Below are 24458 nucleotides of genomic sequence, written 5' to 3' on the forward strand. Positions count from 1 at the left end.
CGACAATTCTAGAATCCGCATTTTGTAATTTCAAAAGCAAATTCATAGTTATATACATTAAATATATATTTATAAATATATTTGGACCCTTTTCTTGACGCAATTTAAAGATAAGTAACTTGAAAATCCGTAAAGAAGCATTACAAGAACCTCATCTTTTTATCCTGAAAATATCTTTTGTCTCCGCGGATTAATTTGGTCTTTGTCCGTCTTCAAATGCGATAAGCAGTATATACATTTTATATGTTACATAATCCAATACTAAACAGAACATTCTCCGTTCCTTTGTATATTTCATAGATTGTTTGTCGACGTAAACCAATGAGATTGATTGAAACAAATATTTCAATGTCCCTGTATATTACAGCCGATTTTTTTTTTGTCAACAAACAAATAACAAATATAGCTACTGTAGTATTTGATAATATATTTGTTCTGTTATTGTTACTATACAGTAAACAGACCAATATTTTTTTATATAAAAAAAACATTAAAAGATAATGTTAAAAAGGATAAAACGACAGATAACAAGTTGGGCCTTTTTGATCTGATTTGATCTTTTCTAATTAAAAACATAAAAATTGTATCTTTTTAATATATCTTTTCCTATTATGAAAATTTTCGAGATCGGTGAAACAAAATTTTTAACTGTAAGACTCGTAATATACAACTATAAATTTAAATCGGATTTCACCTTTTTCCTCCAAAATTTGAGTATAATAAAATAACTTATAAATACAAATTAATTTATCTTAATAACAATATGCTTAATGGGTGTGCTTGAAACACATATGAATTTATATACCTACAATATTTAAGAAACATTCGTATATTTTTCTTCGAACAATATTTGGCAAGGGTTTAAAAAAACTGATGAATTAAATGGATTTTTATAACGTTAAAAACCAAATATAAAGGGAGTGGCTACAGTTTTACTAGTAACTAGTTTAGTATCATGGGAAGCCCCTTCTAATTCCTTCTGCACGTCCGTATGGTACAAGTTATCCCCTCATGTTTCCATCTTATGTGATAAAAGTTTGCGGGTACACGCCGTATTTTTGTGAATAGTGCACTCTGCATTTTCAACTTAGCGCGGTTGATTACAAGGTTGAATTCTGTTCGCTAATCCCCTCGGACCCCAAATCCCATAACATTTTATATGTATATATAATTTTTTTTTATTTAACTGTAATAAGGTTGGGAAATCCAAGGAGTGTTTTCATTTCAGACATAGACTATGTAACTTTGGAAACTATATTTATACAAACATAATTTAGAAAAAAATATTATAATTACAATACAAATAAAAGCCGTTTAAAGATAAAAAGTTGTCTTACCGAATTTATTCAATAGAAATTTGTAGCGTCGTCTCCCGCCAAATCGAAGCGATCACCACACATAACACACCGGGTTAGTCGTCGATCGATATAGCTTTACGTTGCACAGAACAGCGGATGCTGTACGAAGAAACGTCGTTCAACTGCGGCCGTTACCACATATTGCTATCAAGTTATTATTTTACACGTCCACTCATGAGAAAAGCAACATGAGACGACCACAGCCTACGAAACCTTAATACTTCCCTTCGCTGCAAATATTAGGTGACAGAGCGATTCAGGATCCGATCGAATACCTTTGCAATTTCGCACAGTTCTTTCGCTTTTTGAATCGAATAATATCCAAGTATACGTCCCAAAACTGGTACTAGTTTTGGATATAGATTTTAAGCAACACGTCCAGCGAGTACCAATATAAAAATAATATGAACAATGTGGGGACATGAACTGGAGTCGCGTAATAATAAGAGAAGTGGCGTGGGGATGGTACGGAGGGTGCATTGTGCACCGTCGAAATTCGGAAGGGCCCGCTGCGAAAGCCCTTGTTTAGCCCCCCTACACTTGCGCAAGATGCCAACCCGTTTTGATTTTTGTGAATATAACTGGGTGTTTAACGGTTGCTTTTTATAAGAGCAGACCGTTACTAGGCTTATTGACAGAACAAAAATGAGATTTCTTGTTTCATTTTTTTATCAATATTAAATATATATATATATATATATATATATATATATATACCGAATATGCTAAATGATTATACACAGATACTTGTACTTATATGTAGAACATATAATTCCCTATACCCTTGGCAACGCTTGATATTGGGTTATGTTTGTCTTTGCGGAGTATCCTCAATTTAATCCCACCTCTAAACAGTACTTATCTTTACCTCAAACAAAATAAATTGAATAATCGTTATAATTAAGTGAGACTAGTTTTCAAGTAGTAGGACAGAATTAACAAATTTTTATTCATTATTTAAAAACCATTTTAAATTAATTATATGCCTACTTATATATTTAATCTTTAAGCAATTTATTTGGACGCCATTTTGTACAATCTAGTAAAATGTATTAAGGGCCATTGTAATTAATATTTTATCTTATTAAGATTTTAATATTTTATTATGATTTTAATTTTCAGCAAAAATTATTAAACTATAAAAATTACAAATACAATATCAACCTAGATCACCTAAATCATAAATAAAAATTAAAAGAATCAAAAAACAGTTTGCAGTCTAATATAATATGTTAGAAATTCATTAGCCTTCGTATTTCTTCTTTGAACTTATGTTTTTATAGTTACCAACTGTATCACGTAGAATTATTTTGATAAAATGTAAAATTAACCTACTTGGAATTTTATATATATCGACAATGACATTAAACCATTCCTCAAGTATAATATTAATAAAACACACGTAACAAGGCAAAATTATTTTGTTAGATGGCGCTGTTTCTGACTTTCTCATCTTCAGTACAGCGCTGCGCTAGTGTATCGATTTTATGTCCACTTATGTGTTGTCATATGAAAAAAGGACTTAAACAAAATATGATAATACATAATTATTCCTTGATTAAATATTGTTTCTGTGATTTGTTTGGCGTGAATATGCTCTTCACATCTTCTTACTGACAGAGAGAGCAAGATTTAGGTCTTAATAAATAAGCACAATTTTTATACTTAAGGTAACATTTATGTGGCAACACACAAATGTCTATGAGTTTGACCCCGAAGCTCGTGTTCCGAGCAGAAGGAGAGTGCGGTGTAGGGCTAGGCCCTTAGTTTTCGGTCTTCATCCCGTTTATACTGTGTAAAATGGGAACATAATAGGTAAATAAGTTTTTGAATATCATTAAGCGTCTTTGCATAATTATTACATTGATTTGCACGACGACATATTTAACATTAAAAATACATCGCGAGCCCAAATTTCAATTGCTAAGAATATCGTCAAAAGTTGCGCACTGATCAACCTAATATAAAATGCTTATTATTTTATTAATATGAAATGGTTAAAACAATATTTTTGGAAAGATCGGTAGAGTATTTAAAATTAAATTAAATTGTTTATTCAGTCGTAAAGATTTTACTGAAAGTGAGACAATGGTGTATCGATTATTTTGCGCTAACGAAATGTCATCCCGGTACCGTAGTGTTAATATTAGAAGTCTATGTTTGTGATCATGATAACTTTTGTCTAGGCATGTCTGCGTTTTTAGATTTGACGACTAAAATAGCCTGTTAATATTATTCAAATGTTCATTTAATATGACTAGTAAATCAGTGCACAGTATAATCAAATCTTCAATTCCAATAATTCATATCTTTTGAATAACAGGTGCTGTTAATAAATCATTGTGCTTTTTTTTTAAACGTACATACCAATTTTAATTTTACCGGCATCGACTATTAGTAGGATATTTTATATAGACCTATTTTAAATATTTACTGTAATAAAAATTACAGTAATCACTTAAAAGATTCTAATAATCAATTGATTTACATTTTGTGTTTTACCATGTATAAGACTTTATAATATTTCATTCATGTTTCGAATCATCCACAAAAAAATATTGAAATCGAACTTGACAAATGGCGTACGGCAAAATATCTTATTCTATTAAAGTATTCTCCATAACTATGTTTTTATTTAAAGTAATAAAAAAAAATCATAGTTAATAAGTAATCCAATATATTTTTTTTGAAAAAAGCTAGTAATATATTTGATTTGTTTCAGTTCTGAAGCAGAATAGAAGATTAACGTGTTCTTCAAATTTGAAGACAGTGTTGACCACTCGAGAAAGGTAAATTTAGCTTATTGAATTAAACATGGCCAATCCAAATCGTGAAAGTGTTAGTACACGATTTTCGGACAATTACGACCTTAAGGAAGAATTAGGAAAGGGAGCATTTTCTATTGTGAGACGCGCTGTCCAAAAATCAACTGGATATGAATTTGCTGCCAAAATAATTAATACCAAGAAGCTTTCAGCCAGAGATTTCCAAAAATTGGAAAGAGAAGCTCGAATTTGCCGAAAACTACAACATCCCAATATTGTTAGATTACATGATTCAATTCAGGAAGAACACTTCCACTATCTCGTATTTGACTTAGTTACGGGCGGTGAATTATTTGAGGACATTGTTGCGAGAGAATTTTATTCGGAAGCCGACGCATCCCACTGCATCCAACAAATATTGGAATCTGTTCATCATTGCCATCATAATGGTGTTGTTCATAGAGATTTAAAACCCGAAAATTTATTACTTGCAAGCAAGGCTAAAGGCGCTGCAGTCAAGTTAGCAGATTTTGGATTAGCAATTGAAGTCCAAGGTGAACAACAAGCGTGGTTTGGCTTTGCTGGTACTCCAGGATACTTATCACCGGAAGTTTTAAAGAAAGAGCCTTATGGAAAGCCCGTAGATATTTGGGCTTGTGGTGTAATTTTATACATCCTGCTGGTTGGATACCCCCCATTTTGGGATGAAGATCAACATCGTTTATACGGCCAAATTAAGGCTGGCGCTTATGATTACCCATCACCTGAATGGGATACAGTAACACCAGAAGCCAAAAGTCTCATCAATCAGATGCTGACTGTTAATCCCAGCAAAAGAATTACGGCTTCCGAAGCCCTGAAGCACCCATGGATTTGCCACCGCGAGCGTGTTGCATCTGTTATGCACAGACAGGAGACTGTGGATTGCTTGAAGAAGTTCAATGCACGTCGCAAACTAAAAGGTGCGATCTTAACAACCATGCTAGCTACGCGAAATTTTTCAGGGAAGTCCATGGTTAACAAGAAAAGTGAAGGATCACAAGTAAAGGAATCCACAGACAGCAGCACTACTTTGGAAGACGATGATCTGGATAAGGACAAAAAGGGCGTAGATAGAGCGTGTACAGTTATATCTAAAGAACACGATGAAGACGGTCTTACTAAAGCTGATTCTTTTGGAAAAGCTCGAGGCGACAGTAACGCCTCCCTTCGCCGAGCCGAAGTTATCAAAGTTACTGAAATTCTAATAGACGCTATTAACAATGGCGACTATGAGACCTATTCCAAACTCTGTGATCCGAATGTGACATCCTTCGACCCTGATGCTCTAGGTAACTTGATAGAGGGCGTGGAATTTCACAAGTTTTTCATCGATAATACACCAACGCATGTGAAAACCAATACTACTATTCTCAACCCCAGAGTGCACTTACTTGGTGATGACGTAGCTATAATTGCATATGTGTGTGTTACACAAAGTGTAGATGCAGAGGGTCGTCGTTCCACCAGCCAGACACAAGAGACCCGTATTTGGCACAAACGCTACAACAAATGGACTGCTGTTCATTTTCATCGCTCCTAACTAGACCCTACTTACAGCGGCCTTCCACAGCCAAATGAGTTTGGTCTCAAAACTCAAAATATATGTAATGGTGATGTTATTAAAACCATAATAACATTTCATGAATAATTTGAGACCTCAATGTTAAAATTCCTTGGCTATCAAATGTATTAAGAATCTATTATTCTAATTCTGCTATAAAATTACACGAATTTTACTAGTAATTCTTTGTAATCTCAAAGAATTATGATATATTTAATATAGGTTATAATCAATCAGTATGTAAGCAATTTAAAAGCTATTTCTTATTCTGTAATAGTCAAAGGTCCCATATTTATGTTTTGGCTAAATGTGATACCTGTGAAATATCAAACCATGCTTATTGCTATATTACTATATATTACAGTCGATTGATCTCTGCCATGATTGAATAGGCAACAAAATTAAAACAAATTGTTTATAAACAAGTCCAAAGTACTAGCAGATCTGATAGTTATAAATCTGAAACATAAGTACCTTAATGATCTACAGATTTTTTCAAAATATATAGAGTTATTAGCACATTTCTAAAAGTCTCTCTAAATTTTTAACTATAAATGTTTTGTCGTGCTTAATAATGGTGTTCAATTTTGTTTTTGAATGCCTAGCTAGTAAGTTGTAAGGTAAATAATAATGCAGTTATTGGCACTACACATCCAACTTTAAAGAGAGTATGGTATTTAAAAAAAATCTTATTATTATTAAAATATACTACTTTAACACTTTTTTCCAGTACTAATTAAGTATTAAATTTGTTTATGAGGTAATAATGTTTTAAGTAAATTATATCAATTTGGTCAATTTTAGATTTAAAAAATTATTGTGCTTTGCTTTTAAAATTAAATGATATTCAGTACTTTTTTACTTATTCAAATGTCCTTTTTTTTGTACAATATGTTGCATATATTAATTTTTGTTGACCTTGCTATTTGATGGCTTTATTTATCATATCATACTGATAAAAATGTTGGAGTTTACAATTCTAAAGTGATGACTGTGCAAGATATAGGACTGAAAAGATCTTGGTAAAAATAATAGCACATAATGAGAGATGTTTAAAGTATGACAGATATTCTGCACAGTCCCGCTTATGAAGTGTGCTTATGTGAGCCTGTGAACACTCAGTATTTTCTAGTAATAAATTAGATATAAAAGACATTTATCAATGTTTTTACGATTTCGTAAATGAACCTAATTAATATATTTGTATGTGCTAACTTCAAAATTGGAATTGTTACATTATAATATACGTATTTACACCATAGATCATGATTTTAGTGATCTTTTAATTGAATGCAGAGTACATAGTTGTGCCATTATCATTAAATTTAGTGCCAATAACTGTGAAAAAATGAAAATGTATTCTAGTCTTTATTGTTACGCATATTTAGTATTTAATCAATGTTGTGAGTTAATTTGGAAACTTATACAATACTTAAATGGAACCTATGTGTAAATACCTACCTAAATGTTATCATATGGTTTTTCACATTGAATGTTCCAAATCATCAACAAAAAATATATTATTATATACTAATTTAGTTTACATTGTATATTTTATTAATAGTTATTTGCTCTCCTTTATGTTAAATGTTAAATTTGTTCTGTTTATATATATTTTATTCAAGTGCTAATATTATTTAATGCTGTTACTGCTATTACGTGTCATCACAAGGTAAATTTTATTAGGACCTTATATTTTATTTTCTATTGTTCCTCGTAAATGAAAATTAGTTTAATTTATGAAATTATTCTTAGGAATAATAGTGTTCAGGCCAAATTATCCTGCTACTTCACAGGGCTATCTCACTAATAAATGATTTGTAACTGTATTTAATGTGTAATTGCACTAATGAAAAATTTATTACTTATATTAAAATAAATATTTCAAAAGTCATATACTTGTTAAGTTTTGTTTGTTACTAACATAAATAAAATCTTTATAATGAGTACCTATAGTAATATTGAATACTTTGAATAAGCTTATCCTAACCATTAAGAAACAATGATTTAGTGTGTATTGAAATGGCTATTGGTTGAAAAAGACTTCAATATGGAAATTGTCCCACATAATGCACAAATATGATTAAAAACTCAGTATTCTGAACATACTAAATGTACAAAACTCTTAAGTATCAATAATTAAATATATATGTTTGTCTTCCCTCAGTGTTCCATGAAATATCAATAACTGCAAACTTTTTTTTCAAAAATATAACAAATTAAAAGACAGCTCTCCATTTCTTGTATTAGCACTTTTTCCTGATTGCATGCACTAACCTAATGGCTTTAATGTTTAGGGGGGCTTTTTCGAATATTTAATAAATAAATGTTTGTCTATTGGCTGAATTATTGTAACAAAATACTAGTGTATTAGGTTTTTGATGAGGAATATGTACTTACAGTTCATTACTACAAGTTATGATGTAATGCACATTTAATTATTATTAATACTATTGTATTATTATAAAAGAATCACTCATTAACTTGGTGTGCTTTGTGATTCTGGTTTAGACATGTAAGTATTGAGGGTGCAGTGCAATATGCCATTTCATTTTATTGAAAAAAAAAAATAGTTTCTCAATTTCTTTAGATTAAAAAATCAGCTAACTTGTGTGCAGTGTACTTAATTGAGTGCTATGATCAAGTATGATTTAACAAAATTATTATTAGTGACACTGTACTTAAAACGAGTGAATAGGGATATTTAGTTTGAATTAATATTGCACCCCTGCCTACTTATGCTGAAATTGTTTTGTGTCATATTTAGGATTTAAAAAAAAGTATTTCCTACTTTGATGCACCACTACACTCATAACATTACAATTTGCTATTTATTACGATGGTGAAGTTTGTTGTAGCATAAATTTGAAATGTAAAATTGTAGGAGTATTCAACATTTGTCAGTATATTTCTATTTGACATAATTTCTTAAACCTCTGCATTGCCGATTATCATGTAACATTCTCTAAAATAAAGTTTTTTTGATCTACACATAAGTAATTTTAATTTCACCCGCAACATATTACATTAAGTTTCATTAATTTAGTATAGAATTTTACCAGCTATGAATTGTTACACAAGTCATTCTCAATTATACAAATGTTCATTTCATTATTAGAAAGTTGTTTAAAGAACACAACAGAACCAGATATGTAACTGAATTAAACAATGACAATCGTTTCAAATTCTTTATTAAAAACCCCAATATGATTTGATAAGTCACTACAAATATAAAATTATCAACCTGTTTATATACTAATCAATGAAAAATTACACAATAGTCATTTTAAATCTAACCTTTAACTAAACTATATTTAAATATTTCATTTTCTTATATACACCTTTGCAACCATCCAATTTCACATCAAAGTACTTAACAATTTTATTCAAATCATCTTCATCAACTGCTTTGTTTGGAAGATCATTTAAAATACATTTCTTCAAATGTTCTTCGTTCAGAGGATTAAATTTAATATAGTGTTTATTGATATTAATGTTGTAGAATTTCTTTCTTAATTCTAGCAAAATATTATCACACTTGTTTACATATTGGTTAACGTTTTCGTCACAGTTATATATAAGTATTAAAGTTATAACTTTAGACAGTTTATTGCTTTTATCAATTAGTTCTTTAAGATGTTCCTCAACTATATGTATGTCATTAAATTGGACATCATCCAACACCACTAATGTTGATTTACAAAATGTATGTCCAATCATGAACTCGGTCGAAAATGTTTGCAAAAAACTTGGCATGGTATAGTGATAAATGTTACCATAATCCCATTTGTTTTCCAACAACGATGAAGCTGTCATGGTTTTTCCAACTCCTGTCCCACCATACAATATTAACATTTTACTAACATTTGGTTCTAATGCCTTAATAAGAGAATCAATGGCTGCCGGTTGGCCATACAATCTAGATTGAAGTATAGTTTTTAATGACTGTAATTGAAAATCATCGCAACATTGAAATGTGGAAAATTTATATAATAGAAACGAGAGTAACAGCACTATGAAACATGATATCCATTTGGTTTTATGATTTGATGTACTAGTTTCATTACAAGTCTTAGGGACTGTAACTGATTGTGGACTTAAAATATCACTTATTATTACTGGTGATGGAGATCGGCAAATATAGTCAGATATATCCATATCCTTTTCCTGCTTTATAGTTACTCTTGAATAGTCCAATAAAGGTTCCGTGTATGATATATCCATTGCGCTTAAAGAATTAGAGCTTAAATCTATATCCATTGGTTCATAGCTTATGTCGTTATCGTCCATTTTCTATATATTCTTTTTAAACAATATATTTATACCCAGTCTCTGTTTGTAAAGTGCGCAAAGGCAACAGATATTTTTTTAATCTTAATGAGTATTTCCAACTATAAGAATAAAACAGTAATTACTTCTGTTACTGAACTTCTTTAATACGAATACATTTTCCATTTTTGTAACTAAAATTTTCTGATATCTATATATAATATAAGTTATTCCGATAACCTCTCAAAGATAGTGACTGTTAATTCAAAAATATGCCCGAAATATAAAACTCAAATGTCACTTATGACTTATGTCAAAAGTCAACCTGATGTCTATCACTAAAATCTGTGCAGTTACTACAAAGATGATGATGGTATAATTAGTGAGTTGATAAGACAACTTTTATTTTCTATATGTGTAATTACTTGTTATAAGGCAAATATTTTGTGCATCTTTTAATTCTGATAAACTTCCAAAATTATATAATTTCGAGCTTGAAAATAAAAAAAGAAAATTTCATTTGTAGTCTCACAATTCAATTTTGTCGATAAAATTTTATGGAAAATAAATATGAGTATATATAGTATAATTAAGTGTTGATACAAAAAATATTACTTATAATTTTTTTACTATTTTATACATACATATATTGTAAACATGTAAAAGACTGGCATATAGTTATGACTTTTTTGAACTAATAAAAAACATAGTTTTCTTTAATACAAATGTAGCATATCGTTTTGTCTAGAAATGCTTTTATATGATATATATTTAAGTTAATTTGGGATGGAAATTTAGGAAGTTTCTGTTATAGTAAAATTAATTTACAATGGCAAGACCAAAAATAATATACCCTGTGGGCTGTGGTCAGTGTAAGCAAATTTAAATTTAGTGTTGTCTATTTGTGATCTAGTCAAAATTTCAATCCGAATGGGTGCTTTGATTTGGAAATAAAACGGTAGTTTCGAAATGAGTAATAAAAATGATAGTCCAAATAACAGAAAAGCTACGCCGCCAACTAAAGGCAAAATCCGTAATCCTTTCGATAAAGTGTTAATTGAGAAATTGCATAAACCCATATGCAGGTTTGTATAACTGTTATTTTTTGAATTTGTGTTGTTTTTTTTTTTGTCATAATTTACGCCGAATATCATTACAGTCCAGGTATGTGTAAAATCTACAAAAAAAAGAACAGAGGTTCTTTTCGATGGGATATAGATCAAGCGTGTGTTTTGGTGCCAACGGAAATTGTTGCTTGCAATAGTCAGTTTGAACCGTCACCCGATATAGCCTTAGAAAAGATTGCTGAGGAGGCTAACGAAAAGTAAATATTTGTAAATTTTATATTCTAATATATGCGTGTAATTAGGAGGTTTTAAAAGGAGTAATATTACTTTCAATGAATATAATTTTGTACTAGCTGTTCCATGACAAATTTCTGTGTGAGTTTATATAATACAAATAATCTGCTCACAGATTTTTTTCTCAAGAAATGGTCATGCCAAGTCCTATGGAAACATCTAAGAAAGTGATACCTCTTCAAACATCCCTTGAGACCAGCATCCAAATCAACACTTCTATAAAGGAATCTTTAGTAACTAGAGATGGTGAGTAACATATTTATATAATTTTGAATTGCAACTTCAATCTGTATTTTAGGTCATTTCTGAAATTTTGATGTATTTACCTCTCACTAGATTGTTTGTATATAAGAAAATGTAACAAAAGTCAGTAAAGCTATATTTTATTTTTATGTTAAACATCTCAAGTACATCATCAGATCTTGCAAAAAAAAAAAAACAAAATTATTCTAAATATTATACTTTTAATAATACTTGTCTTATTTATTTAGTTTCAGCTCAAACTGTACTTACATTGCCACCCAAACTGCCACCAGAATTAGAAAATTTATTGAAAACATATTACACATATACTCAGGTAACATATTTGCTTATATTTTAATTAAGTAATAGCTACTCTATAAAATAAAACTATTTATCAGCAAATAAATCTTGTATTTGATCCTTTTATATTATTCATAATTTTTAATATCTATTTTTTAAATAAATATCAGTTATAATATCACTTGTTAGTTTAGCAATAACTATTTTTTATTACATGTTTGACAATTCAATGGTGTTGAATAAATTCAAGATATGTGTACATTTATACCTATCATTATTTTTATTGTTAAATTAATCTTCAAAACACAATAATTGCAGGATCAAAGTCAGAATATATTTGATGAGTATGAGGTGACAGCGAATGGGTCTTTAAGAAGGAAGTTGTTTTTTGAGGAGCGTGATGTAGAGCACAGCGATCATTATGATTCCGAACAGACAGATGACGAGATCCACATAGATGCTCGTCCTTCATCCAGCTATGAAGCTCACACCCCGGTTACAATTAGCCCAAATTTAGTGAGTTCAATAATTCTATTTTTTTTGTATTGTTAGGTACGGCAGACAGGTGAAACAGTATTTCGATGACTACTATGTATAATGGCCAATGTGTAATATGGCAATTTTTCAGTAGAGGCATTTTAAGTTTGATTTCAATAAATCCTTAACAGCTGATGCTTCTGAAACTTTGCACACCAACTGTGATACATGTGTATGTTGTTTAAGCTTTATAAACTTTTTCATATATAATCTGCTTGTTTTGTTAAATAATCTGTGTAAGCCCTTATATTCAAATTTTTACAATTTAATTATTTGCGTAATATCAGTCAAAAGGTCAAAGTGTCACTTTGATTTATAGACTTATGTATGTTATTAACTCATTTAAACAACTATGTCTTTATTTTAGCCAATCATATGCTTTGTCTTACTTGATAATATATTTGACATTTTCAGTTAGGTCACACAAATTATATATAAACACATAATTTTCAACTTATTTCAATGTTTTTTTGTAGAGAATAAACAAATAAACAATCAGATTTGATATTTTACCACCTAAAGTTACTTTCTAAGTTAAGGTAGTCAAGATTAATTTTGTAAAGTATAAAAAAAAGGAGTCCTACCATCAGTTAAACCAAATAGAAACTTATAAAAATTGACTTGGTTAACCAAAATCAATGATTCATAGACATAATTAGAGATTTTCATCCAGATCAAGTAAAATAATAACTAAATAAAGGTTCAAATGACAAACATTTCAAAAACAAAATCGTTGTCACCGGCAATTACTGTATTATCCTCAGATGCAAGTAAATTCTCATAAAAATGATGATAAACCAGTGGAATAGTATTTTTAACATATATCCATGAAGTTTTCCTGTTTGGAAGGCTGTATCAATAGTAACTGTTTGTAACAGAGATATAAAGCTATTTCCATGTATGTATCAGCTACTTGTCTTCTGGTTCTAAGGGAAGAACTGAAAATTATATTAACATAGTAGTCCATAGCATCATCTGACAGATCTAGTTTGAAAAAAACAATGAACCTCTTTGTTTATTGACATGGAATTAGTTTGATTTTAGACCATGCTACTGTCCGTCCGTCAGAGTTTTCTGTCCAGTTAATATAGCCACTCATTTGAATTTTCAAGTCGTATATCATGTTTGCGTTACATCTACAACATTATAAGGATTCCTTTACTTTAGCCCATCAAATTTAATAATATCATGATTTGACTATTTGGGTGAAATATCTTATATATAATAATTCTCGTGTCACAATGTTCGTTCCCGTACTCCTCCGAAACGGCTTGACCGATTCTCATGAAATTTTGTGAGCATATCGAGTAGGTCTGAGAATCGGCCAACATCTATTTTTCATACCCCTTAGTGATAAGGGTTGTTCACCCTTAAACTTTTTATTTAATTTTCGAACGAAATTTTTTGTTTTTATTTTTTTTAAATGTGGCATCAAAAAATATATACAACCCTAAATTATTTTTTTATCACCAACCCCTATTTTTTTATATATTATATGTAAACACTTCTCAGTTTCTTATTATTTTTCTTACGCAGACGGATTCGCGGGTAACAGCCAGTGTATAAATAATATTTTTAATCAGCTGTAGTTTTAAATTTAGTACCTAATTTATAGTTGTATGGTATATATACTTTAATTTCACAGAAGCTTCCATAAAACCTATTTTTGTTCTGCAAGGAATATTTCAAATTGATGCTCTACTAATTTTGGTCGTGGCAGAATTTTATGAGTGCTAATTCTTGCGATTATTAAGCACCTTTGATCATAGTGAAAAATCGCCATTTATATAATATAATTAGGTATAAACATAAGAAATTTTATTAAAGCTCTTAACGAACTCTGTTTATGATTTACTATTTTATGTATATAAGTAAAGATAATTGTATAAAATTTAAATGAATGTATAAAGCATGATAATACTTTATTATTGATTCGATATTAAGGTGATATTGGTTTCAGTGGTTATGTATACTTTTTTACTTTTCTTTGATTGCTACATACATGATCAGCTATACTTTCTTTATGTCACCTTTAAGTATGAATTCACACGTATATCACCTGCTACAACAGGGAAATTTTCAGTACTATAAAGTAAACTAAAATATATCTTAAAAATCTTCCATATCTTGGGAAGCTCTAAACTTCTTAGATCTGTTTTTTCATATCCAGTCTATTTTCTATGTTCAACATCGTAGTGATAACTATTTTTTCTTACTTATTTTTTAAATGATTATATCTTTGACAGAGTTGTAACCAAGCATTAAAAGGTATGAAGAGGACATTCGGCACACCTCTATGTAAGGGTCAGAACAAACCGTCCTACCGCAACAAGATACTGGACGTTGTGGATTTCTGTTTGAGTCCCATAGAATTCCGTACTCCAAAGCGTTGTGTAGCGACGTCCTCACTGGCATCCGTATCACCCATACCAAAGGCAATGTCCAGTGACGACGAGGTACATAGCTTCACATTCCTAACAGATAATTCATTCTATTCATAATTAACATTTTAATTAGTTTTATTAAAGTAATTAATTACATTTAAATTTCAGAAGAACAATTTCACTTCCCCCGAATCAGAGGCCATGGCGACTTGTCTTAGCTGTATTGAATCTGAGACGGAGGTCGATAAGAAGTCGACCTGTTTCTGTATAACTCCAACAAAAATAATACTCAAACGGAGCACCTCATTGAAAGACTCGCCTCATAGGAACAGGAAGGGTTCGTTATCGGAGAAACGTAGTCTGAGTATGTCCAGTCTGAACAGGAGTCGCTCGGTGCAAAAGCTAGACTTCAGTATGGACATGAGTATTGATGGTTCCATACATGATAAATCTCAAGGTAATTTATTAAATAATATAAAAATATATATATTGCTCATGCTTTAATACGTGAATTGAGAAACTACCATAACCTTTCAAAAACCCTTACAAGGGAATATTAACTTATTGTTTTTGAAATAAGAAATTTATATAATAATGTGATTATAACTACTAAGCAAAAATATATTGACACCCGAGAATATGTTATGAAATTCCGAGAGTCGGGTGTCAATATAAATGTGTTAAGTAAAAATATACAGAGTCAACCTTTTTATTACACCCGTTACAAACATATACATATATATATATATATATATATATATATATATATATATATATATATATGTGTGTGTGTGTGTGTGTTTGTTGGGATCAGATCTGTAATAAAAACCGTATTAACATGGCTTCATTCCTCAACTGCCCTTAAAATACAATTGGGTGATATACATATGATAATAAAAACAATTTTGTATACATTACATAATAATTATTATTTTTTTAAACATATTTTATGGGGAAACTATTCGCTATTAGTGAATGAAAATGTCCGGTAACGAGTTTTACAACCACATCATTTTAATTGTTTGTACATTAAGGATAAAACAAGTATAAGGTTTTCAAGAAAATAAGTAAAATATTTAATGAAAAAAATTAAACATACGACATACTTTGCACTAATTAGTATACTTAGTACAAGTTATGCATCGTAACTATTACTTTCCTGTTTCTCATTCAATAACGTACATTTATACAGTACAGTGCAGGAGCGAAGATCAATAAGTGTATGTAACGTAAGGATGCAAACTTGGCCTAAACATACAAATGTTAAAAGTAATGGTGATGTGTATTCTTGTCTAACATCAATTAATTATTTCAGAGAGTTCACCAAAGACTAAAGCGTCGTGGTCTATAGTAGAAGATTCAAACTTTAATTATGCCAAGGAAACACATAAGGAGTCGCACGAAGTACAGTCTTCCACTAAGTTATTTAGCGTTAATTTGTTAGATGATACACCCATAAAGGGTAAACATAAGACTAGTGTTCTAACACACGAAATTAGCAAAATACGAGGACAAGTAATGCTCAGCCCGTTGCATATGTCTCTAGATAATAGTTTAGATAATTTCGATATTCCGCTCAGTATGGAGGAAAAGAAAATCGATTTCAACACGGTCGATCTGAAGCTTCTTACTGAAAATTCACAATTCGACAGTAACAGGACAGAGAATTCTATATTCAAGAGAGTCGACAGCGGCTTCAACGAAAACACGTTCTATGCGAACGCGTCCAGTTACTACGAAAGTGCCATAAAGCCTTCAGAATTGACAGTCACAAAGCAAAACAAGGCATTAAAGGAAATATCTAATGTTAATTGGATGAGGGTAGACAGCGGTTTCAATGACACCGACAGTATTCAGTTATATGATTCCAAGAAAAATTCACGTTATCAAGGAGCGAGATTGCCGGAGAAGGAGAACGTTGACGAGTTCGATCGCTTAAACAAAAACGAGCCCATGTCGATGTCTGACTTCATAACGGAAGATATAACATTCAACTGCAATTTTTCCTCTACACCGTCAAAAACAAAGAGCCGTAAAGTCAATTCGTAGGTGCTTTTAATATGGATTTTGTATGCATTTATTAGAATTAATATACAACTTTTTTTTTTTTGACTAGAATCCATTATTGTGGATATCCGCATTGAATTATGTTGGTTAGTGTTTAGTGATGACGATTAGTGGTAATTTTTTTTTTTTTTTGCATGAATCTGATTTTTTTGAGACTGTGTGTTTACTTGGGTAAAGAAGCATTTAATAAAGTTAAAAGACTGAACCGATTTATTACTAAGATGTTTGTAAGAAAATATAACCCCAAAAATGCATAATATTTATTAAAAATATCAGGACAGTAAAATACTCTATAATGGTGATAGCTAATTATTATATATATAAGAAATTTTTTATTTACATTCAAATAAACATCTATCTATTTTGATACAATTTTAAGTAATTTACCCTCACACTGACAACAAAATATTCATATATTTTAGTTTCTTTTTTATTCTCATATAATATTATGATCATTAATTTTAAGTGTCAACATATCATTGTTTTCCTAATACTTTAAACATCGCAGTTAATTAAAAATAATAAATGGCCACTTAATTTTAATAAAGCTATGTACACTGTGCTAATATAAATATTTATTCACTGATAGTCTTCAATTAACCTTAAACATCTTGTCCCACAGATTAAATTATATGGATGGATGGATCTGGTTTAAATATATTTTATATTTAATGACAAAGAAATTTCCTTTATCATAGGTTATATATTAATTCTATCACACGTGAATATCAAACGAATCTATTAATACAACATCTAAATATAACTATTATTTGTCGCATGTCAATGGTAATGTATTGCCAGAGCGTCTAGACTAGACTATTAAAATGATGCCTAATGAATATTACAAAAGCTCGTGCGTCAATCACTTACAAAACATGATAACGTTGTAACCCCTCTTATCAAATATCCCGGAACGTCTGCGACTGCGAACTACAATGCGGATCTATTAGTACGATAGAGGTCTGATATAAACAATAAACTCGCATATAACACCTCATTACACACTCGGACAGGCTGTTGGAAACATTTTGTTTGTTTGGTTCGGATTAAGTCTGTTTAAAAAAAAATGTATAACAAAACGAGCGCCACTTTGATGCTACAGACTATTATAGTGTTGATGGAAAAGCAGAATTCCACGGTGACTAATTTCCCATCTACGTTTCTTGGTGAGTTTTTATATTTTTAAGAAGCAAGTTTTGAAGTATCATCCTAGTAGAATTGTTTTATATAAGTAAATATTTACGTATATGTATGTTTTTTCAAAATAATTTAATTTACGTATTTTGTATATTATTTGGCATGTAAGAGGACGCTGAGGTTGAGAGATGTTACGGTTTGTACGGATGTTTCTCGAAGGCGTATCCGTGGACGGAACATCGTCCCGACAATTACTTCCCAGCGTCACCAGAAAGCTTAGGAGTGAGGTAAGGATATACAGTAATCACAATAAAGCCAAAATAAAAATAAATACTTCCCAAAGCTGAACTTAAAAACGGTTGACAGTAATAATAATAATAAAAAAAAAACTAGCTTAATACAGAACCTACATCGTGTGTATGGGTTGCGCTTGACCGAATTATCGGTGTGGCTGACCGAGGATTAGGTTACTTGTGGTTGCGGATTTCAAGATAACACATTGTTATGTGTAGACAGAATTAATTAGATATTAAATTATTTCGACTTTAAATATATTGTTAAAAGTTTTAAGTGTTACCATAACAAAATAATCTACAAAAACGTATTAACATTTTGTACAAAATTTAAATTTATATACAATGAAATGTTAAGAATTATTGCATTTCTAGTTATTAAACGACTAAATAATAATAACAAATAAGGGGTGTGTCGTTTAAAAGAGTGATGTCATTAGATAAGAAGTGTTTACTTATTGATAAGACCTTTTTCATTAGTGCATTCTTATTTACGTCAATTAACTGATGCACTTCGGCTAATAAACAAACAAACTCAATGAACTGAAGTTGCTTTTGAATAATAATATATATATTTTTTTATCAATTTGGAAGTAATTCATTCAATGTAAATATTATGTTTTTAATTTCCTTTAAAAGAATTATTATATTGATATTTTATTTAAAACAGCTCTATAAAAAACTTTGTTAAGGCATGTAAAACATTTGCGATAAGACAGTTTGCATTAATATATTCTGATAACTGATTCAATATAAATCGGTAGTCAATTGCATAGCTCAAAGTACAGATTTTATCATAACTAATTAGTGAGATAATTGTGGGGGCTCGTCCGTGACATCGGTCTATCTTAGTCCGAGTCAAAATAAGTTACTCATTAGTTAACTATGACGTATTATCAACAACAATGTGTTATTACAATTTTTTTTATCTGTAGACCTCAATAAATTGTAGAACGTACTTTGTACTTAAGGGCCTGTTGCTATGTCGATATATAAGAATGAAATAATCGCTGCGTTTCTATTCATTTATTATGTAAATTCGTAAATTTCTCATAATAATTCTAATCTAATATAATACGTATTGATTGTTATTAACGATTGTGTAACAGATACGCTGTATTTACAAGAAGAAACAGAAAAATACCTGTTCTATTACACGCAGATGATACGGCAAAGATAAAAAATGCAAATCTCGATAGTTCTGGTCCATTCTATTTCATATCCCACGGTTTCCTGGAAGGCGGGCATAAACTTTGGGTAATTACCTATATTAAAAGAAATAGTAAAATTTAAATTTAATGAAATTTGACTTGTTAATATTATGTTTTAGATACAACATATGGCAGATGCCCTTCTGAATCTTAAAGGCAACGACGCAGCTACTGTAGTTGTGGTTGATTGGAGACGTGGTTCGCAGCCTCCCTACGGCCAAGCAGTCGCTAACATCAGACTAGTCGGCGCTATGACGGCTCATTTGATAAAAAATATATACGTAAGTTGAACCAAAATAGTTTTAAATCTGGGAAAATTTTCAAAATAACAGACGATTTGTTTCAGGATGTGTTACAATTGACAAATTTAGACGCTTTCCATTTTATTGGACACTCTTTGGGCGCACATTTAGGAGGGTACTGCGGGCATGCTCTTCAAAAGGTAAAATCACTTAAAATATAAGTACTGGATACAAGCTTACTGAGTAATTTATAAATATATGAAGACATTTTAATAGAGTACTAATTCTATTAAAATGTCCACCTGATTAGGTCAAATTAATTATTTTGTAAGACTTAGCTTTTTGCATAAGTCATAGGACCTGTTGATAGAAATGTTTCTGGTATTATTTTTTGTACCATTATATTCATCGTATTTTATATTTGCACAGCCTAAACGCTCTTTCCGCTTCTGTTCTGTTAGCTGGCAGAGAATGCATTTCAGCATTCAGCTCACCTCTCGTGCATAGCATGTAAATGTGCAATGAAGAAATAAATAAATCTAACATCTTTATAGAGCTACGTTTTTGAATATTTTCATTTGTTGTTTATTATACTTCAATATAAAGAGTGGCATTTTTTATTGCAAGTTTATTGAAAAAAAAAATTACAAAAAAAAAAACTGGCCCAAGGTACTACGGAACTGCATGAAATACGATAAACTGATTTTGTGATTCCGTTTCTCTATCATCTCTAAGTGTTGTGATTTACCGAACGCATAAGATTAATCAATATGTTTTTAACTTTCCAGAAATTTAACCTAAAATTAGGAAGGATAACCGGTTTGGATCCCGCGGCGCCATACTTCAGTAACACTGTTACGTTGGTTCGTTTGGATAAATCCGACGCTCAATACGTAGACATCATACATAGCAATGCCATGCCACTGTATTTTTCAGGTACGAAAAGATACTATAAAATATTAAATAAGATTTAAAATTCCATTTCATTTTCGATTTCTGGCATTCACTAACAAATACTTTACAGTAGTTTTGTCGCAATAACTGACGTACAAACATGAATTACAGCATTTTATCATTATAATATTGTTCTATTAAATATCCTATAGATTTTTTTTTGCGGAGTACCTATTCATAAATATCTATTTAAAACGAATATTTTCGGATTACTACGCGTTATGTAATTATTTTTAAACTACAGACCTCCGACGTTTCGGTTACTTTGCAGCAACCGTGATCACGGGCAGACGTGATGTCGGAACGAGATAGAATAATAAAATGTCGCGTAGTAATCCGAAAATATTAATTATTTTTAATGAACACTCACGAAAGTCTTAGATGTCAACCATAAATATGTCCTAACTTTTTTGGAATATTAAGAGAAATTTTAATTCTACTAGATATCTAATAGTTAATCGTAACGAATATCATGTATGGCCACACCAGGTTTCGGTATATCAGAGCCAATAGGCCACGTGGATTTCTTCCCGAACGGCGGTTCAGTGCAGCCCGGCTGTAAGAACGACAAGCCGTCGTACCAGGGCATAGACAACGACATGTACTCGCAAGTTGTGAAGTACGTCAGCTGTAATCACGAGAGAAGCTACGAGTTGTTCACTGAGAGCGTTGCGCCCTTGTGCCCATTCATGGCCATACAGTGTAAATCCTATGAGGTTTGTAAAGTTTTTTTTTTTTGGGTCCACTAACACTATGGCTCTGTACATCCACTGATATAAGGCTCTATGAGTCGTTTATATTCAATATAAAAATTAATTAAGTAAAATTGAGATTTTTAGAGGTTATAGACTAAATTTTTCAGTTTCAGTTTCAGTTTTGTAAGTGCGAGCATATGTGTATGTTTGTGTGTGTGTGTGTGTGTGTTTTTTTGAATATTTATATATATTTTTTATGGTTGGTTGGCTATGCTTGTAAAGTAATAGTTTTTCTGGATCATAATTTTAAAAACACTTCACTCTAAGTACTATTAATTACGGTGAGAATTTCAAACAGCATAACCGAATTCGGGGAATATTATATTTGTGTAATTTTGTAATGATAATAAAAATATATATTGCCAGGCTTTCCTTGAAGGAAACTGCACTACCTGCGACAAAAAACACATCTGTGTGCCGATTGGATTCCACTCACAGAGTTTCTACAAACGGCTACAGTCCAATGGACTCGTTGATACCAATACAAACATCGCTCTGTATGCTATGACTGGCAGTGCTAAGCCATTTTGCAGTGAGTATATTTAAGTGAGCTTGTTTTCTTCAATCAGAACTAAACCGCCTAATCTATTATATATTTAATCGAAAAAATTATTTAAATTTACTTTTAAGTATTATCATTACTATTGCTAACAATAGTACCAGTTATTATCTTTTAATATATAGGAGTTCACTATGAAGTCACAATAAAGGTGTCAAATAGCACTGAAAGCAGAGTGCACGGGCCAGACGTAGGACGAGTGTCGATTACACTTGTAGACAGAAACAACAATAAGAGTGACCACAAATTTATGAATGACGAGCAGTAAGTGTTAATAGTATTATATTATTTTATATAAATACTAGTGTGTATTTCCCCTTAATTGTCGTTTATGTGTTACGGGCTTTATTAACAAATTGATTAATCAACTAAATTTAACTTCCAATTATAAGATAAAAACATCAATAACAACTGAGAATAATTTACGTTTTAATTTGTTATTTTTAAAATTAACTATACACACGGAACTAAATTATCTTTTGTTTATAAATATTTGCTGTCATTTACATATTAAATGCAATGTGTGAAATTTTGAGATACCTAAAAAAAAATGATGCAATAAAAACTTTTTTGATTCTAATTTTTTTTTTCAGAAAATATTACCGGCCAGGTGATATAGAAAATAAACTCCTTGCTTTCAAAGATACGGGTCTTCCGCCAGTGTCAGTGATTGCTGAATGGAAATATGAAACTAGCATATTGAACCCAATGACTTGGAGGTTGTTGAAGTCATCTAGCATTTACATTGAATACATTAAAATATCATCAATAGAGTACAACACTGTGTGAGTAATTTTTAATAATTATTACATCATCCTTGTTTTTATTACCATATAACTGCGTGATATTTAATCTTTGACACTTATAAATGTATTTTTAATCATTTCAGTATGACCGTTTGTCCGAAACTTAAAAAACCCGTGGTTACAAACTTGCAGACGATTATGAAGACTAAATATTGTGCGTTTTGAAATTTAAAAAAAAACATAAATAATCACAATATTAAAAGCAAATCCAATGCAATGATATCAAATGAAATATATATCAAATTCAGGACTTGAAAGTATTGTTTTAGTATTTTTTACTTGTAAGGTGTTTACTTTGTTTTTGGTGTTACCATAGTGTATATTAAGATTAATTTAAAAAGTACTGTAAATATATTTTTAATATTAAAGTAAACTATTTGACTAAGCTGTTTTATTTACCCTAAACCTTCTAAATATATAAATCAAATTGTTTCCTGACATCTGTGTATACAGACATTTTATGTAAAGGCTTACAATATTTATTACGGTGGAAAGATTAGTATTGAATATTGGTGTTTAATGTCATGTTGATTATAATTCGCCACATAATCATTATTATAATTACATATTCCAGATAAACATATCCCTGCAAAAAATTAAAATCTAGATGACATTCAGACTAAACCATATTAAAACCTCTTTTGATTCTCATCCAATACAAGTGTTTATTTCTACATTTTTACTCACTAATGGGTGTTAAATTTAAAAATTTTAATTTCAGTATCTGATAATAGTTTTAGTTTTGTATCATGTATGCACGATCCGAATTCACTTAAATCGCTAAAGTATAAATGATGTGGATAATCAAATGCCGAATTTAAATTATAATTTTAATACAACTGTTTTGTTTCTGTGTAGTAACTAATAACTAGTATCATCTTTATTTATTGCAATTATTTTTTTAAAGGACATTTATCTTTCTTAAAATTATAAGTTTCTTGTTGATATTTGTTCCTGTTGTAGTCAATTTATGATTTCATCGGACAAGAGCACCATATTTCTTGTTTCGTATAATATTGGTTCTACATATTATGATTATCGTGTATAAATATTATTATTGTTAATTTTGGACAACTACCGCCTTTTAAAAATATACATATTCTGTTTGACGTCCGAAGTCCATTGTGAGAGTACATCGCTGCCTTCGCCTCGCTTGGTCGCTAGATGTCGCTACTAATGGTCGGTAACGGATTACCGACCACTCTTCATGTTACTTCCAGTTCGGACCGTAAACTAAATTTTAAATACAAGCCACCAATTTCTTCATTGTTGAATCGTTTTTCGAGCCGAGCACTTGGTCGTTACGAAAAACTGTGAAAAGTCATATTAATTGTCGCGATTTTTAAATTTTATTTAAATACCCAACGAAATAAAAGTGAAAATAAAATGAGTGATCGGTAGGATATCGTGCCTAGTGAAAAGAAGACTTCAAGTGAAGGTAGCTCTTCGGAATGCCTTTCGGATCATGACGAGCCGCCAAGGAAACGCCAAAGGAGAGGTAGTCTGCAGGATCTGGAGGAAAGGTTAGACATATTGTCACAGCAGTTGGTGAGTCATTCAAATAATGTTTTAACGGCAAGGTTTGCTCCAGCTTCGAATAATGTATCTGCAAAC

General features: G+C 30.6%; 4 protein-coding genes across 5 annotated transcripts; 3 read left to right on the forward strand and 1 right to left on the reverse strand.

Annotated features, from left to right (window-relative positions):
- The first annotated feature begins 3043 nt into the window (after positions 1–3043).
- LOC116765632 (calcium/calmodulin-dependent protein kinase type II alpha chain) lies at positions 3044–8722 on the forward strand. Its single transcript, XM_032655186.2, has 2 exons — positions 3044–3173; positions 4081–8722. The coding sequence occupies exon 2, from the start codon at positions 4173–4175 to the stop codon at positions 5703–5705; it is 1533 nt and encodes a 510-aa protein (XP_032511077.1). The 5' UTR covers positions 3044–3173; positions 4081–4172; the 3' UTR covers positions 5706–8722.
- A 178-nt stretch (positions 8723–8900) lies between these two features.
- LOC116765704 (uncharacterized) lies at positions 8901–10278 on the reverse strand. Its single transcript, XM_032655285.2, has one exon. The coding sequence runs from the start codon at positions 10014–10016 to the stop codon at positions 9030–9032; it is 987 nt and encodes a 328-aa protein (XP_032511176.2). The 5' UTR covers positions 10017–10278; the 3' UTR covers positions 8901–9029.
- A 457-nt stretch (positions 10279–10735) lies between these two features.
- LOC116765914 (uncharacterized) lies at positions 10736–17092 on the forward strand. Of its 2 annotated transcripts, none has more exons than XM_061521940.1 (8): positions 10736–11080; positions 11155–11319; positions 11472–11602; positions 11848–11933; positions 12218–12415; positions 14683–14892; positions 14992–15277; positions 16136–17092. In XM_061521940.1, the coding sequence occupies exons 1-8, from the start codon at positions 10965–10967 to the stop codon at positions 16867–16869; spliced, it is 1926 nt and encodes a 641-aa protein (XP_061377924.1). In that variant the 5' UTR covers positions 10736–10964; the 3' UTR covers positions 16870–17092. The 2 variants fall into 2 exon arrangements, with proteins under 2 accessions (XP_061377924.1, XP_032511443.2); XM_032655552.2 differs by having other exon boundaries at positions 10737–11080; positions 14989–15277.
- Positions 17093–17842: 750 nt separating this feature from the next.
- LOC116765768 (pancreatic lipase-related protein 2-like) lies at positions 17843–23225 on the forward strand. The gene is made up of 11 exons (XM_032655359.2): positions 17843–18053; positions 18194–18311; positions 19427–19574; positions 19648–19809; positions 19875–19970; positions 20559–20706; positions 21214–21440; positions 21846–22011; positions 22164–22302; positions 22632–22823; positions 22928–23225. Exons 1-11 carry the CDS (start codon positions 17954–17956, stop codon positions 23007–23009), a joined length of 1578 nt encoding a protein of 525 aa, XP_032511250.1. The 5' UTR covers positions 17843–17953; the 3' UTR covers positions 23010–23225.
- Positions 23226–24458: the final 1233 nt, after the last annotated feature.

This window comes from Danaus plexippus, chromosome 11 (genome assembly GCF_018135715.1).
Source record: "Danaus plexippus chromosome 11, MEX_DaPlex, whole genome shotgun sequence".
In the NCBI taxonomy this organism is placed as follows: domain Eukaryota; kingdom Metazoa; phylum Arthropoda; class Insecta; order Lepidoptera; family Nymphalidae; genus Danaus; species Danaus plexippus.